Genomic DNA, 15,008 nt, shown 5'->3' with positions numbered 1-15,008 from the left:
AATCATGAGTTGACTGATTAATCACTTTCCTTTGATTTATTTTTTGCCAGCCACACCCAGGGCCTGATTAGTGCCAGACTTAGATTCAAGAAGTCATGAACAGAATCTGCCTGACAACACCATCATGCTTTTGCACAATTTTTAATATTCCCACACAGTATGAGTAGTTTTCTGATTCATTTTGTGAAGCGCACCAGTCCCTCCTGCAGCAAAACACTCATACCCCATGCCAACAGAAAGTTGCAAAGCAAAGATATATGCTGGATTTGTAGAAATTTAGGCTAATTTTGATGGAAATTATGACTGATTTAACTTAGGTAAATTACCCCCTAAAAAGTCTAATTTAATCTAGTTCCAAATATACTTTTATAAACTAATCTTACCTCCAGAAACTTTCATTACCGTTGAAAGGCGTTACATTTGAGTATGTCATGTTTTTTTTTTTTTACATTTTATAAGGTGACCACATAACTACAGCCTCTGAAAACAGTCACACCATCAGGTGTTTGCAGGTGCTGAAAACCCTTTTAAAAAGAATGGAGGGAACAAGATTACCTGCTTGTTTCACACCTGAATTAGTCAATTCCAGACTTTCCAGTCCTCAATTGTCTTGAATGACTTACATTTTTTATCTCATGATCTTAGGAATTAACTCCAGGAGCACAAGCTTTTTCACCACCTTATTACAGAACTGCATGAATCAAGAATAAAACTGGAGCATGACACACTGGGACCTCAGGTGGGTGTCGGAAAACCGCAAAAATACCTCAAGGATGTTTCACTCCAGAAATGACGCGAGCCTGTTCGTGTGATTTTTCAAATAAAATTCTCTGAAGGTTTTTAGCTTTATCCTTTACAGTATGTGGCATTTAATCTGTCTGGTCTCCTTTACTAAATCTTTAAACATTGTAACCCGACTTAAGTAAAGAAAAATGATGATAAAAGCCCTTAAGGTGGTGTGTATGAATACATTTTCTCTCCCAGAACCTTCTTGATTGAACCGTTTATTTAGTTACTTAAATCACGACAAGGTGGGGAGAAAATGAAAAAATTGAAATGCAATCCTATGCAATTTCATGACTGCTGGCAAACTATCAGAACCGCAGAATTTTTAATTGATTATTCTACTTACTAAAAAAAACAGATATCTTTAGGGATAATACAAATATGTGACATCTTGATGAAAAAATATTGTATAAAATTCTGGGTAACACCATCAAAGTTGAAAATGTTTACAAAGACACTCAAATCAGTGCTACATGTTGCTATAAATAGCTTCAACATCTTTGTGTTATAGAGTGGTTCACACCTGAATTACTTGGAAAGGGACAGAGGCACAGGACTCAGAAAGGAAGTGCTCAGAAGAAAGAAGATCAGTAACAAGCTCATGTCATGTACAGGTAGAGTAGTGTACAAGTTCATGTAACAGGCTGTACCCAAGTCAAAGCACCAGATCATGGAGGGGTTTTCTGTTGAATGCCACATATATTTGGAATAAAAAGAAAGACACGTATTTGAGCTGGTGTGGAATCTTGGCAAGTTGGTCCCAAGTCATTGCGAGGAACTTTTCTTTTTTTTTTTCCCCCCTTTACACGTCCATGTCATGATCACTAACACTCTGGCGCAGATATTCCTCGTAGAGGTTTTTCTAGAGGGAGAAAACAAAATGTTAAAACCCAAACCCATCATTCCCCGCCATGATCACGTCAGAGTGGATCAAGATACCTTTTTGGTCTTAACCACCTCCTGAATGTATTCGAGCTTCTCCTGAAGCTGCCGTTTCTGTTTGCCTGACAGAGTTGGCCGAGTTCTGCAGTAGGTCAAAAAAAAAATAAAAAAAAGTCCCCAATAGTTCAGTTCCTTCCACTTTAAAATTAAATACCTCTTTGTATTGTTTTATCACATAAAATTAAAAAAAGTCAGTTGTTTGGACTTGATGTTTTTCCAATTTGGCTCCTATCTGAATTTTTTTGTTTTACAATAACCAAATTTAGCACAAAAGGTTATATAAGCAAGAAAAGAAAAAAAAAAACGTACTTGCATATTTCTTGGGAAAAGAAGAAAGACAGAACAAACACTCGACAGTGACCGAGTTATATTTGATCAAACTGAAGGCACAGATGGTTCTGATGCCTCCTACCTGAAGGCAAAGCGAGCAATGATGAGCAGGAGGAAGGAGAGAAGGACCAGTCCACCGCAGCAATAAAGCCGCTGTTCCCCAGACAGGGAGTCAAATATTTTCACTACTGGTGTCTGTGCAACACAAAGAAGCCACAAATTTTAGCCACACTTTAAAAACAGCAACAAAGTGGTTGATTTTGCACCTGATGGATGCTCACCAGATACAGTGAGAGAGCCTCTCTGCCCTGTTGGCCCAGAGCCATGTCCAGTAGCTCTTTGGACAACGTCCCCAGTGCCAGTAAGGCCAGCAGAGCCAGTGGGATGCAGAAACCCAGCAGGGACAGGAAGCAGCTCTGGCAGCGGGCGCGTCTGTTCTGCAAACTGTTCTGCCTGTGGATCAAATGATCAGAGTTGCACTCTGAAAGCATCACTGATCCAGGGAGCACTTCAAACATTTCCACAAATGTCCACCGTTTTCCAAACTCAAATTTCCAAGATTTTTCCAGACATCTAACTTAAGAAAATCTTTAGTACACACATTTGTTGCATGACTATTAGGTTTATTAATGATTTCAAACAGACAAATTCCATGCTTTTGTTCAACTCTCAAAAATATGTTAGAAACCTGATAAAAATCTGTATGTTATTAGACTCAAAAATAAATAAAATTTTATGAGATAAGTGGACCATCAAGCTGTTGTCAGAAAAAAATAGGATCATAGAAATAAATTGTGAAGTGTATTTTTTTTTTTACCTGTCATTGATGAGTTTATTCGTGATGGCCTCGCTGATGAGCTCACAGTCCTTCTCCAGGGAGTTGAGGGTGTTCTGGACCGTCTGGTTGATGGTTTTCTCGACGGCACGACAGACCTCCTCAATCTGGTTCACACAGCGACTGGGCTGAAAACAGAGGCACAAAAATGATCAATAAAACAAGTAATCATTTTATATGCACACGTTTAACGTCAGAACATAATTTTCCAATCTGACCCACCTTGTTGGGATTGGGAATGTAAATGGTGGGCATGTCGAAACCACATTTGTTGAGTCCTGGTCTTTTGCAGAGCTCCTGAACAATCTGCATCATTACTCTCTGACATAATTACAAAACAAGTATTAGTGGAAGTGGTTTCCATCAAATATTGTCAACACAGTCATCTACGCTTTCAACCGATCATTGATTCCCAGGGTTAAACGCAAATATTTTCTCCAAAAAATTACTGTTAGAGTCTGAAAAGCGAGCTCAGAAACCCAATCCAAAAACTGTTCATATACTGTTTTTTCTTTTTAATTAACTTAATATCTTCAGCTTTTGAATTCGTCATGCAGAAACACTTGACAAGTGATGTTCACAAGCACTCCATGCAATCTGAGTAAGCCTGAACTGTTTGTTAAAAAATGGTGGACTACACATTTGTTTCTACATTTTCAAAGCTGAAAGAGAAACGATGTGAAAAAGTGTAGCACATATGATTATTTTTTGCAAAAACACACCAATGCAGAAGAGCACCTGGACAGATCTGTAGCTGAGTTTACCTGTCTGTCTGACTCTCCACCAGCTTCATCCGCCTTGCTCAGATAAAAGTGTATCCGGTCGCCATGTTTTTCATTCAGGGACTCCACAATGTTGAGGGTCCGCTTGCACAGAGCCTGGCCCATGGGGTCAAAGAAAACCAGGATAAGGTCACAAAGTTCCCCTGAAAGAAACAATAATAAAATACATCATTTTCCATAGAAGACAGAATCATCTAGCAAAAAAAAAAAAGTCACATGAATACATGATCAAGAGCAAATAAAGTAAATGAAACAATTACTTGTTGGAGTACATCATTATATTGCTTAGTCACTCAGAAACAGAAGTTGGTACTTTGCAAGAGCTGGAGTAGAAAACTGGAGGTGTTCATCTTTTTCTTTGAGGCAATAAATGGTTTTGTTTACAAAAAAAGCAGAGAAAACAAAGCTTTAGAAGAACCTGTTTCTACTCATATTGAGCTGAACATGTGAAGTAAAAATGTTGATAATTCAGTATTTCATAGTAAATAAAATGTCAGCATATCTGAAAACGAAACGTGAAAACCCGTAAAATATTTGTACCTTTTATTTCTAAAGCTTTAGCTCAAATGTTTGAAAAATCTTCTTTTTAATATATAAATAATTAATGCTATCCATAACAATTCCTATAAAAATACCATAACATAATACTGTAAGTAAGTTTGACTTATTAAAATTTAACACCATGAAGGAAGCTTACATTTGTAATCCACAACTTTCTGCTTCCCAAAAATATAAATGCATCTCACAAACACAACTGACTCTTAAGGCTATTACTAAAAATGGGAAAGACAAGAAAACGGCAGGTTCAAGTAGGCTAAACTTGTTTAAAATCCTCATAAGTAAGGAGTACAATATAAGAAAAAAATGTGTGTTACACAAAACTAATGAAAAATAGAAGGATTAGAAAGAAGGATAACAGGAATGAATGAAAGCCTTTAAAAATGGAAAAGTGTAGAGGTTCCTCCAGCCATTTCTCATTGCTACTATTAATTAAAATGTTTTCTTTAACACATTTATTTATAATTCCTGTAATATTGCTTGAAGGCGTTTGCTACAAAGGATGTGCACATTTGGGAAACAGTTCTTACATATGTTTAGAGAATAAATTGTCCATTTTTGCTGACATTTAAGCAACTGGCTAGAGGAGAGAACTGCTTATGATGTGGAACAATCAGGAAGTGGAACAATCCATCAGGCTGGAAGAAGGGCACTTGACCACGGAGATCTAAGTCCAAATGATTGGAAGCATTTTTGTGTGAACCTACCCAGCCAGAGGATCACCTCGTCCACATCAAAGGGATATTTCATATCTCCATCCACCAAGCCTGGAGAATCCACAAACGTCACCAGGCTGAACCGCTTTTGTCGAGATGTGCAGATCTCCGTGCTCAGGTACTCTGAAACACCTTGAGGACAATTTAAAAGGTTGGAAACCATTTGAAAAATAGCATAGTAATGAAAAAAGAGGTTATATATATATATATATATATAAATTTAAGCAACTTCTCTTGAGGCAAGCAGCCAGTAAATTTTTTGGTGACGATTAATCAAAATGCTCACCTTTAAACTCTTGCAGAGGCTTGAAATGTGGATATAGATGGAGGGTTGCATTTCCCTAAAGATGGAAACAAAACCAAATTTTTGTCACTGTTCCTGCAATAATCTACTAATAACGACAAGAGAGTAGAGAAAAATGAATGTGCATGTTAACGCCTCGACCAACAACATTCCTGTTCCACAAAGATAATCTGCTGCTGTTGCGCTCACCGTGAGGGACTCTCTTTTGCGACCGCTTGTAACAAAGCTGAAGCCCTGCGTCTCAATAGCCACCCCAGTGCGCTGGATGTGCTCCTCTACATACCTGGGAACAGCAAATACATGCGAGTGAAAATATGGGGCAACTTAAAATGGATCACAGGAGACGAGGCCTGTTGATCTATTCTACACTTTGTCACATTACAACAACAAACTTCAGGGTATTTAATTAAGATCTAACATGAAAACCCTAATCCAATTTCCAGACCTCACACAGATTCCTAATGGACTTTGATTGGGTCATGCTAATGCATGAAAAAGCTTTGATTTTGTATGTTTCTTCATGTACACAGCACATGACTACACATCTCTATGACTCCTAGCGGTTTGTTTGTTTTTAAATGTAGAACAGATGGTGTATGAGTCATAAATAAAAGCTTGTTTTACAAAGTAATCCTTGACTTGTCTACTTTGTTCTTTTGACTTAATGCTGTTTGTTCACCAGTTTTATCGTGCAAACCTTTTAAATTACATACAGGATACAGGTGGTGTCTATTCACTTCACTCAGGTGATTTCAAGAGGCCTTTGATTGAGCTGGATTTCATTTAGTGGCATCAGAGTAAAAGCAGGCTAAATACAAACCTTCAGAATGATGTTATACTTTGTGTTAAACATACACAATTCCAGTAAAATACACTGAAGTTTGCAGAGGTCAAAGTGGACACACATATTTACCAGTTGATGAAAGAGCTTTTCCCGGCTGAGTGGTTGCCCATCAGCATCACCGTGATTTTTTTCCTGGGTGGAAGGAGCTTCACACCAACAGATTCAGCCACTGGAATTAACCCTGTAGAAAATACAAAAACACGGGCAAAACAACTATTAGGGTTTGTTTTACATCTGTTTATAGCATTAAAAAAATAGAATTAAAGAAGTGTGAAAGTCTTCTCGTCCACCGGGCTAAGCTTGAACCCTGAGGGATAAAACAAATGCTGTGATACACTTGCATTAAACAACGCAGTTGTCCAACAATTTATTTTATGCAGGTTCTCAGCAACAGAGGTGGCTAACTCGATTAGCATCAACCTTTCCAAGTGCAACGTCAGCCAAAATCACAAAATCCTTATTAGCAAGTAGCTAACACCTAGCTCCAACCGAAATACTCCAGCGCGTTACCGGGGTAACAACAAACTTTATCTCAAACACTGCATTTAAAAAAGGGCAGCTGCATTACGACCAGGTATTAATGAAGTGATGTAACCCACCGCTGTCCGCCTCCGTGTACAGCTGATGAATATCCCGCAAGATGCGCTCATCACAGGACACTAAGCCAGCCATGGAGTCCGCGTTAGCCGCACTTCGGCCTTTGACTTTTCCCGACATAACTGCACAGTGATGAGGTCAAAGAGTTGCGAAGGACCGCTAGAACTTCTACAAGTCCAGAATTAGCAATGAGAGAACAGCCTGCTCTCTGATTTGAATCACCCCGGTCCGGTGGAAACCGGTGATGCGACGTTTTTCAGCCACGTCGTCAGCTTTGGGCGTCGTTTGTCTCAAAGACCTATGGGAAATGTAGTTTCCCTCTTAGCTGACTCGCAACGCCTAATCAAACTGCTAACTCTAGTACAGTAGATTAAAGTTGAAGTTTTTCAAAAAAAAAATTAAATCAAATTATGATTTAAATAAATGTTCTAATCAAAGATGACAGACGTCGTTTTGTTGATTTTCCTTTTAATTCTGTCTAAATACTTTATAAAATGAAATAAATACAGTTCCTGACAAATGTTATACAGTTTGAACTTTTTCATATTTTCCGTGCCACAAACACAAACTTTAAGATATATCTTGGTATTCAAGGGTCGGACAAACGATACAATATGCACATATAGCCCTAATTTTAGCTATTATGGATGAGCGGTAAGAAGCAAGTCAATGTCACAAGAATGTCAGAAGAGGTCTTATTTACAGTCTACCCACATATAAAGCACATTTTGGCCAGATGAGACTGAACCTTTTGGCCTAAAATTAAACTCTATGTGTGACAGAGGACATACGCTGCACAACATGCCGAACATGAGCATCCCTACAATGAAACACGGTGGTGGTGACAGCATCATGTTGTGGGGCTACTGTTCAGCAGACCCATGGAAGCTGGCAAGAGTTGCAAAAATGCTGAGTAAAACATTAAAATATTTTAGAGTCTGACTACAACCATCACATTTAACATATTAATATCAAAGATCAGAGGTCTTATTTTGCACAATTGCTACTCATGCGATTGAGTACACACCCCTACAAACAAAGTATTCGAAGCACAACTTGTGACTGTCCCAGCGCTCTTGGGTTCCCTCTATTGGTTCTGAGCTTTAAGCAGCTGCTCATATTGTTTATTCTTGGGGCCAGCACTGCCAATAGAGGAAACCTCCAATTATAAATGGACATTAAACAGTAAAGTGACTAATGCAGCCCTGATCAGAATCAGATGAAAGATTGGTCATAGTCTCTGTTCTTTCAACAACAAATGCTATTAGTGCTTGAGTGGTTTATAGATAAAAATCTTCTGTCTCTCTCTCTCTCTCTCTGTCTGCAAGTAGTGAAAAATCCCCTAAACAAGTGTGAAAAAAAAGCTTCCTTCTCTGGTCAAACAGCAAACTTTGTTCACTTATTTAAGCAGATCTTTGACCTGAATATCACTTGAATATTGAACAACAGGCAAATGTTTGGAGTGTGGGAAGCAATGAGGGTAAAAAAAAAAAAAAGGCGTATTGGATTTGTGGCGCCGACTAGAACTGGCTCTTATTTAATTAGTGATTTCTTGTAAGAGGTTCCAGCTTATGCAGCTGGATTCTTCGGCTCTTCCTGGAATGCCTCCTGATCAGCTATATTCACCATGGTCCACACACTGAATTTCTTTTACACAGCAGAGTTTGGAAACGCAGGCTGCCAAACGGTCTTGGAAGTACAGAGACATTCTTCAGTCCTCTAGCTTCCGTCAGGAAGTAGTCCAATCAAAGGCCAGGCCTAAATTCAATTGAGAATCTGCTGTTTATAGATGCTCTCTCCCATTTTTAAGATGAGTATTATTTAAGTGTAATAATCTGAGCTCATTAAATTAATTATATTTATGTAATAACCTGAGCAAGGTAAATATAACCTAGTGAACTTAATTTGATGAAAATGATGTGTAAATCCGGTGCTGCTGCAGATTGGTTGCTTTACTTCACTTTGTTCTTACAACAAATAATAAACCTTCAGTACTGACAGCAGATATTAACCAACTGATAAAACCCCTGCATTTAAACCAAACCTCATAATACCTTCATAGTTCAGGGCAAGTACCTTTTCCTAAGCTTTCTCAGTATATCATATCAAGACTATTTTAATTGTCTAAAGATGAAATAAGCTAGTTTTAGTAGCAGGAATGCGTTCTTTGTACAAACAAACAAAAAAAACAATCATTTTGAGATGTAATTAGAGGTAATTTTAGAGGCAGTATTGAAGATCTTGGCATATCGAAGAGTTTTTGAGGATCTAAACATTTGATAGTTATGTGAGACAGTTTAAGACCCTGCAGAAATGCACACCACACTTGTCAGATTTTTATTTAAATACTAAACCATGTTTCCTTTCCCTTGCCCTACAGTGACATGGAAGAGCTGAAATGGTGAATATACCTACGTAAGGCGCAAAGCAGAATTTTTGGAGGGATTCAATAAATATGGCAACATACAAGGTCACACTTTAAATCTTTCGTGGAGAAGTTTGTTCAAATGAATCGAAAAAGCATTGAAATCTCTGACCATAGCTTTATTATATATGTACCGGTACATAATATTTATAGATTTTACTTATGCTAAAGTTACATTACTTCTTTTTTCTTTTAGTTGTTGTTGTTTTTTTTTTCCTTTTTTGCTTTATCATGCTAACTGGTTAAATTCACTTTATGTTTTCCATTATTAGGTCAGAATATCATTAATGAATTAGTGGGATCATTCCCATGAGGGGTCATGCGTGCTGAATGGACGAGAGCTCTTCAGGCTCTGCTTTGCCTCATCGTAACGTCAGAGCAGCCTTTTGTCTCCTGATTACCAGTGGGCCTTCCGCTCTCTGGCAACCAGCTCCAAGAAGTGGGAGTGGCTCGCATAGAGGCTGAACGACGAGTCCACGTCCACCCACTGGACCTGTCCTGCGTCATCGCCAGCCTGCAGAGGCAGCTCGCTCACACTGTTGCCTGCAATCACAGGAATATTTAGAGGACGAGTGTGCACCTGTGGTGATAGGAGGATTCCGGGAAAAATGCAAAAGAAAGTTACCCGCTTCATCGTGAAAGTTGACGGCGACCGTCTCCATCCAGGCATTGTCGGTGTTTCTTGGATCATCAACATATCCTTTATAAACCTGAAAGGAGACAGGTTTCTCCAATATTGTTTGAGTGCTCTCATATGCAATTTTGGTTATTGGATCGCTCACATGTATTCAGAGCCCTTGAATTTTTTCAGATTTTATGTTAAACCCACAATTGCCAATAGATTGCATGTCACAGACATAAACAAAGCAGAGTGTTTTGGATTAGTTTTTTCTTTTACAAACTGACTTAGTTCTGGACTAGCTCTTGCTATGCTGTGATCTAAACCATTCTTTTACAGGTTCTCATCTGTTTTCTTAGCTAAAATGTGACGACAAACCGTCACATTTTACTCCAAAGTTACTCACCTGAAACCCTGCAGACCCGAAGAGTTTTTGGATGCGTTTGTGGATGTCTTCCTTCTCTGACTGCTTTAACGAAAGCGAGTTTAGGGCTTCCTCGGAGAACTCCCGCTGCAACGTGAGGGAAACCTGTTCCCCTGGGTCCACCATCCCCTGTCAAAACCAGGATGTGCAGACAAAAATATATTCTCAGAATGAAAAAGCACACGAAAAAAAACAGTGGCTTCAAAACTTAAGTTTCCTAACTTTAGCCAGAGTATAAACCAGCACGAGTCAGGTGTGCCATAAAATTGTGAACATTGCCGAATATTTAAATTGTGACTGCTGGAGGTGAATTAGTGATTTAGTGATGCCAAGGTTTTTCTAATGAACCCGCTTTTCAAACATCTGGAAGGAAACGGATCACATGCACGACTTTTATTTATTGTTGGGTTTTTTTTCGTTTTTGTTTTTTTCAGAACACAAGTTCTAATCCTGTGGGCTGGATTTTAAACGTTTCAAGGAAAAAGGAAACAGAGAATGAAAGTTTTTGTCCAAGACACCCTGCTCCTCCACCGGCTCTCCGCAGGGATGAGTCATTTTAAAGTATGCAGATGACTCAGTCGTTATTAGCCTGCTTAACCTAAAAGAAACGGGCCGCGGCTCTGTGGTGGAGGACTCCGTTCAGCGGTGTGATGAATCCTACTTACAGATGAAGATCTCAAAAACTAAGGATATGACCACTGATTTTCAGAACACACTTTCAGGTACAGGAAGCGACTCTTCTAAAGGACCAGACTGTGGAAGCTGTTGACCCCTACAAATATCTGGTCACAGTTATTAACAGCAAACTAACCCAAACTGAGAGGCTTTATAAAAGAAAGGGAACTCAGAAAACTCTTCATTTCACCTTGACAAAACCTTTTTCATTCCATCTTTAATCGAGCCTTTATTGGATTGGTTCCATCTTTCCGCTCCATGTCCTGGTTTGGTATTTTAACTCTTGAAAAGAACAACTGCCTGAACCAAATAGTAAAACAGTCCAGTAAGTAGAAGGATGAGATGCAGCTAAACCTAGATTCCTTTTACTTCAGGCAGGTGAAGAGGTTATCCACATCCATCTTAAAGAGATGCGTCTCATCCTCTGCACTGCGAGTCCAGGCTCCTCCCATCCGAACGCAGATATTTCATCCCCAATGTGAAATTAAGTGGTATAAAACCAGTTTTGTTCCTGTAGCCACAAACTTCTAAAATTCAATTTACCATAGTTTTAATATCGGTTTATTTTATTTTAACTTTTTAATCTTGTCCTAGTGAGTATACTGTATTTGAGTCAGGTTTGTGTTTCTTCATTTTTCACTGCTTTTATGTTGTTTTTGATATTTTTCAGAATTGAGAATCAGGCCATTTTGAATCATGATATATTTATATTTATTGTGTGTTGATGTTAAGTTTTCTGTCTGGCATGAAAGCTGACACAACTCACTGTAACCAAATCTGTCTAATAGCAAAGTTGATTGATTGGGGATCTTGGATACTCTAAATTCCTTTATGCAAAGACAAATGGGTTTATTCTGTCTTTCTCCACAGCCTCTATGAAAATGTCATGAAAAATGGACTAAGAAAATAGCTTACCCCTGGAATGGCCCACTCCCCGCAGTCTCTCCTCTTGATGGACACAAACTGCAGGATGGGCTTTTTGGAGGCTGAGTGATGAATCTTTGCTCCGCTGGCATCTACCTTCCATCTGCCACACAGAGTAACGCTTCAGGTCATCAGAGAGTTAAAAGAATAAAATCATCCATAGAGACGGTCAGAAGTTTACATGCACTCGTCAGGAGCATACGTTTAGTAATCATTTTGAGCTTTTAATTTGGCACTTGAATCCTTTTTTGCAGTTTGGTCTAATAATACAACACATGACTGAAAAATAAAAACTGGTTCCAGAGATTTTCTAAATGGTTTTAGTCAAGGCAGCTCCAGATGTTTAATGCTTTATCCATGTCAAATTCAGTTTTAATGTGTGTTTGGGATCATTTTCCCACATAAATGCCAGATATATCCAAGTTTTTACCACCTAGTTGTTGATCTGATGTAAACCTCAAAATCATTTGGAGGTAATCCTCGGTCTTCATTATCCTAGAAACTTTGTATGCAATGCACCAGTGCCAGTGAGAGCAAAATGAACCCTCAGCAAAATGCTGCCACCACCATGCCTGGAAGGTAGATACTTTGTACTTAGGTTTAAAAGCCTCACTTTGACTCAGAAACAGTCTTCTTATATGCGTCAACAGCCGCAAATTTTCAGGTGTCCTTTTCGGAGCTGAGGATTAATCCTTGTAGCGCCTGTGTTGCTCTTTAACATTATAACTAAATCGCTTTCGGACAGTTTTTGATCGAACGGTTGGAACTGGATTCAATCTGGTCTTCCGACTGACGCCAAACACACATCAAAAAGGGTTTTGGGAAAGATAAAGCAGACTCACATGAAGCACTCTTAATGGGCCTGACCTCAACCGTCACAAATGCATGCTTAAAAGCCAACCAATTTAAATTATTTCCACCATTTCCAAAATTAATGGCAGTTAAAAGATACAACCGGCATTAAGGCAGAAGATAGCTGAAGGTAAAAGAAATAAGACATGTGGGGTTCTGTGCAACTTGCTAAAAAATAATAATCTTTTAGATCTAAATTAATAAGGCTTTCATTCAAAAGATGGCTGGATGGAAACTTCTGACCAAGACTGAAACGACCAAGACTCGTTTCCTTTTACAGATAAAAGAAAACGAGTTTAATTAGTTGATAGTGAGAGTTCCCTCTTTTAAAAACAGAATGATAATCAAAATGCTAATTTATACCTGAACAGACGTTACCTTGTGACAATAGGGTCGGCAGCGTGATTAGGTCCCCATCGTCCAAGCAAGCCTCGTCCAGTCAAACCAGTGCGTCCACGAGGGTTTCTAGATCAGAAACATTCAGTATTGGAAACTGGGATTTCTGGTTTAAACACAAAATTTCTTCAGTACAGATCACAACGTTGATTAGCTGGCATCCACTTAGGAAAAAGCACCTACAGAAAGTTCTCACCCAAATGTCACTTTACATTAACATTAAAGAGTCTGGCTTTTACTTTTTTGTTGTTGTTGTTTTCAGTTCTGTCCTGAAAGAACCAGCTGCACACACATTCTTATTAATCCGATTTCAGAAAAATGTTGCAAATTACTGTTTAACTTACAATGGCTTCCCATTTTCCACTTTGTATTGTCCCTCAAAACTTGACCTGTCCACAAGACCGTCAACAGCATTGAAATTTGGAGAGAAGGAACTGCAGGACAAGCAAACGGTACACAGAAATTATACAAAAATCTTGGAAAAAGTATTCAGACCCCAATTTTTTCCACCTTTTCTCACATAACAGCCACAAACTAAAATACATTTATTTGGTGTTTATGTGATAGACTAAAAACAAAGCAGCTTGTGACTGGGAAGCAAAATATACACATAATTTTTAAAATATAAAATAAAACTCACATTTTTATTCAATTCAAGCTACTGTATAGTCATGTGTAAGAAATGCCAACGTCCAGATGGTAATGCAGTTGAGAATCTGCGCTAAGACTTGAAAAATCAGCATTCACAGACACAAGCGATCTAATCTGACTGAACAGGAGCTATTTTAGAAAGAAGAAAAGGTAAAACATCCGTCACTGCAGACGTAACCCTGACAGAAACACACATTTGAAACATTTGCAGCTTTAATTGCAAAAGTATTTGGCTCTACCAGACATTTCATTGGGGGAACTGAATACAAATGAATGACCTAATTTTTAGTTTCATATTTTCAAAAAATAAAAGTTGAAAACCATGTATAGATTTGCTCCCACTTCAAAATTATGCACTACTTTGTTCTGATCCATTACACAATATATCACAGTTAACGTGCCGTGAACCTTGTGGCTCTGATGTGACAAATAGGGAGTACTTTTGCAAGTATGAGAAAGCAAAGAAATGAATTGTACACTGTGTGATCAAATCAAATTATCCAGATGTTAGATTTATTTAAAAAGCAAGCGTTACTCACCCAATATCGGGATCAGCCCAGATTGGCTTATTTAAAACAGCTGGAGCAGTGTGGCTGACTGGGCTATACTGGGGCCATTTCTCATCCCAGTCCACCTTGTCCTCAGGTACAGTGAAGCGCTTGATGGTGGACTCTGGATACTGTGGACATCTGGATTTTACATGAGGACAAGCTGGGGAGGACATGGTACCGATACTGCTGGTGTAATAGTCCCCACAAATAGGTTTAATATGTGTACTGGTTCTGTTAAGATGATGGGATGAGCAAAGAACCGCAGGTCTGAAGAGGGCAACAAAAAAGCCACAAATCACACACCTACTTTACGTTCTGGTTTATTGGCTGCATGTAGGTAACTACTTAGTTTCTATTATGAAACCGAAAACATAAAGCTGCCCATACCTTGCTCCAGGGGTGGAGGTAGTCAACGGGAGTCCAAACAGACTGATCGCCAAACGAACAGCACTTATCCAGTGTCGTCTCGAAGATGAGAAAACCATTCCTTTCACAATATTGGTAAACGTTCATGCCATGAGCAGGAAGTGCATCCCTTTGCGTGGTGACGTAGGCAAGGGCGTAGACGCATTTTTTACTAAAAGCACAGTGTTTTCACAGTGTTTGTCGGGAAAACTACAACTCTACAATAAAAATATTATATATATGACTGAAAGTGTCTAGCATCATGACATATTTTACTTTACTAGCTTACATGAGACAAATGAAATGTCATCTGACATGGAATAAAATGGTTCCATCAGTTATGGTTCCTGAACCAGCAAAGGAGACACAGACCATCACTTTGCTACCAACAT

At 38.7% G+C, this 15,008-nt stretch overlaps 2 protein-coding genes across 2 annotated transcripts; both read right to left on the bottom strand.

The window, feature by feature from the left end:
• Positions 1-991: 991 nt before the first annotated feature.
• On the bottom strand, positions 992-6,996 carry LOC114160041 (uncharacterized). Its single transcript, XM_028042396.1, has 12 exons — positions 6,697-6,996; positions 6,167-6,278; positions 5,443-5,536; positions 5,236-5,290; positions 4,941-5,081; positions 3,658-3,818; positions 3,116-3,214; positions 2,876-3,021; positions 2,340-2,511; positions 2,141-2,253; positions 1,726-1,810; positions 992-1,648 (listed from the first exon to the last, which is right to left on the bottom strand). Exons 1-12 carry the CDS (start codon positions 6,812-6,814, stop codon positions 1,589-1,591), a joined length of 1,356 nt encoding a protein of 451 aa, XP_027898197.1. The 5' UTR covers positions 6,815-6,996; the 3' UTR covers positions 992-1,588.
• Positions 6,997-9,220: 2,224 nt separating this feature from the next.
• On the bottom strand, positions 9,221-14,839 carry nudt9 (nudix (nucleoside diphosphate linked moiety X)-type motif 9). Its single transcript, XM_028042397.1, has 8 exons — positions 14,599-14,839; positions 14,200-14,478; positions 13,354-13,443; positions 12,992-13,078; positions 11,753-11,864; positions 10,145-10,291; positions 9,745-9,829; positions 9,221-9,662 (listed from the first exon to the last, which is right to left on the bottom strand). The coding sequence occupies exons 1-8, from the start codon at positions 14,694-14,696 to the stop codon at positions 9,517-9,519; spliced, it is 1,044 nt and encodes a 347-aa protein (XP_027898198.1). The 5' UTR covers positions 14,697-14,839; the 3' UTR covers positions 9,221-9,516.
• Positions 14,840-15,008: the final 169 nt, after the last annotated feature.

Source organism: Xiphophorus couchianus, chromosome 16, assembly GCF_001444195.1.
Source record: "Xiphophorus couchianus chromosome 16, X_couchianus-1.0, whole genome shotgun sequence".
NCBI lineage: Eukaryota > Metazoa > Chordata > Actinopteri > Cyprinodontiformes > Poeciliidae > Xiphophorus > Xiphophorus couchianus.
The sequence above is the reverse complement of the archived record's forward strand: the minus strand, read 5'-3'. Positions and strand labels throughout refer to the sequence as shown.

Coding starts and splice junctions, on each gene's coding strand:
- LOC114160041 (XM_028042396.1), bottom strand. CDS start 6,814: ATGTCGGGAAAAGTCAAAGGCCGAAGTGCGGCTAACGCGGACTCCATG. Junction 5,291..5,442: donor GCAAAAGAGAGTCCCTCACG/GTGAGCGCAACA, acceptor TTCCATCTTTAG/GGAAATGCAACCCTCCATCT. Junction 3,215..3,657: donor GTGGAGAGTCAGACAGACAG/GTAAACTCAGCT, acceptor TAATTATGTCAG/AGAGTAATGATGCAGATTGT.
- nudt9 (XM_028042397.1), bottom strand. CDS start 14,696: ATGGTTTTCTCATCTTCGAGACGACACTGGATAAGTGCTGTTCGTTTG. Junction 13,444..14,199: donor TGGGCTGATCCCGATATTGG/GTGAGTAACGCT, acceptor CTTGTCCTGCAG/TTCCTTCTCTCCAAATTTCA. Junction 13,079..13,353: donor GTGGAAAATGGGAAGCCATT/GTAAGTTAAACA, acceptor TTTCTGATCTAG/AAACCCTCGTGGACGCACTG.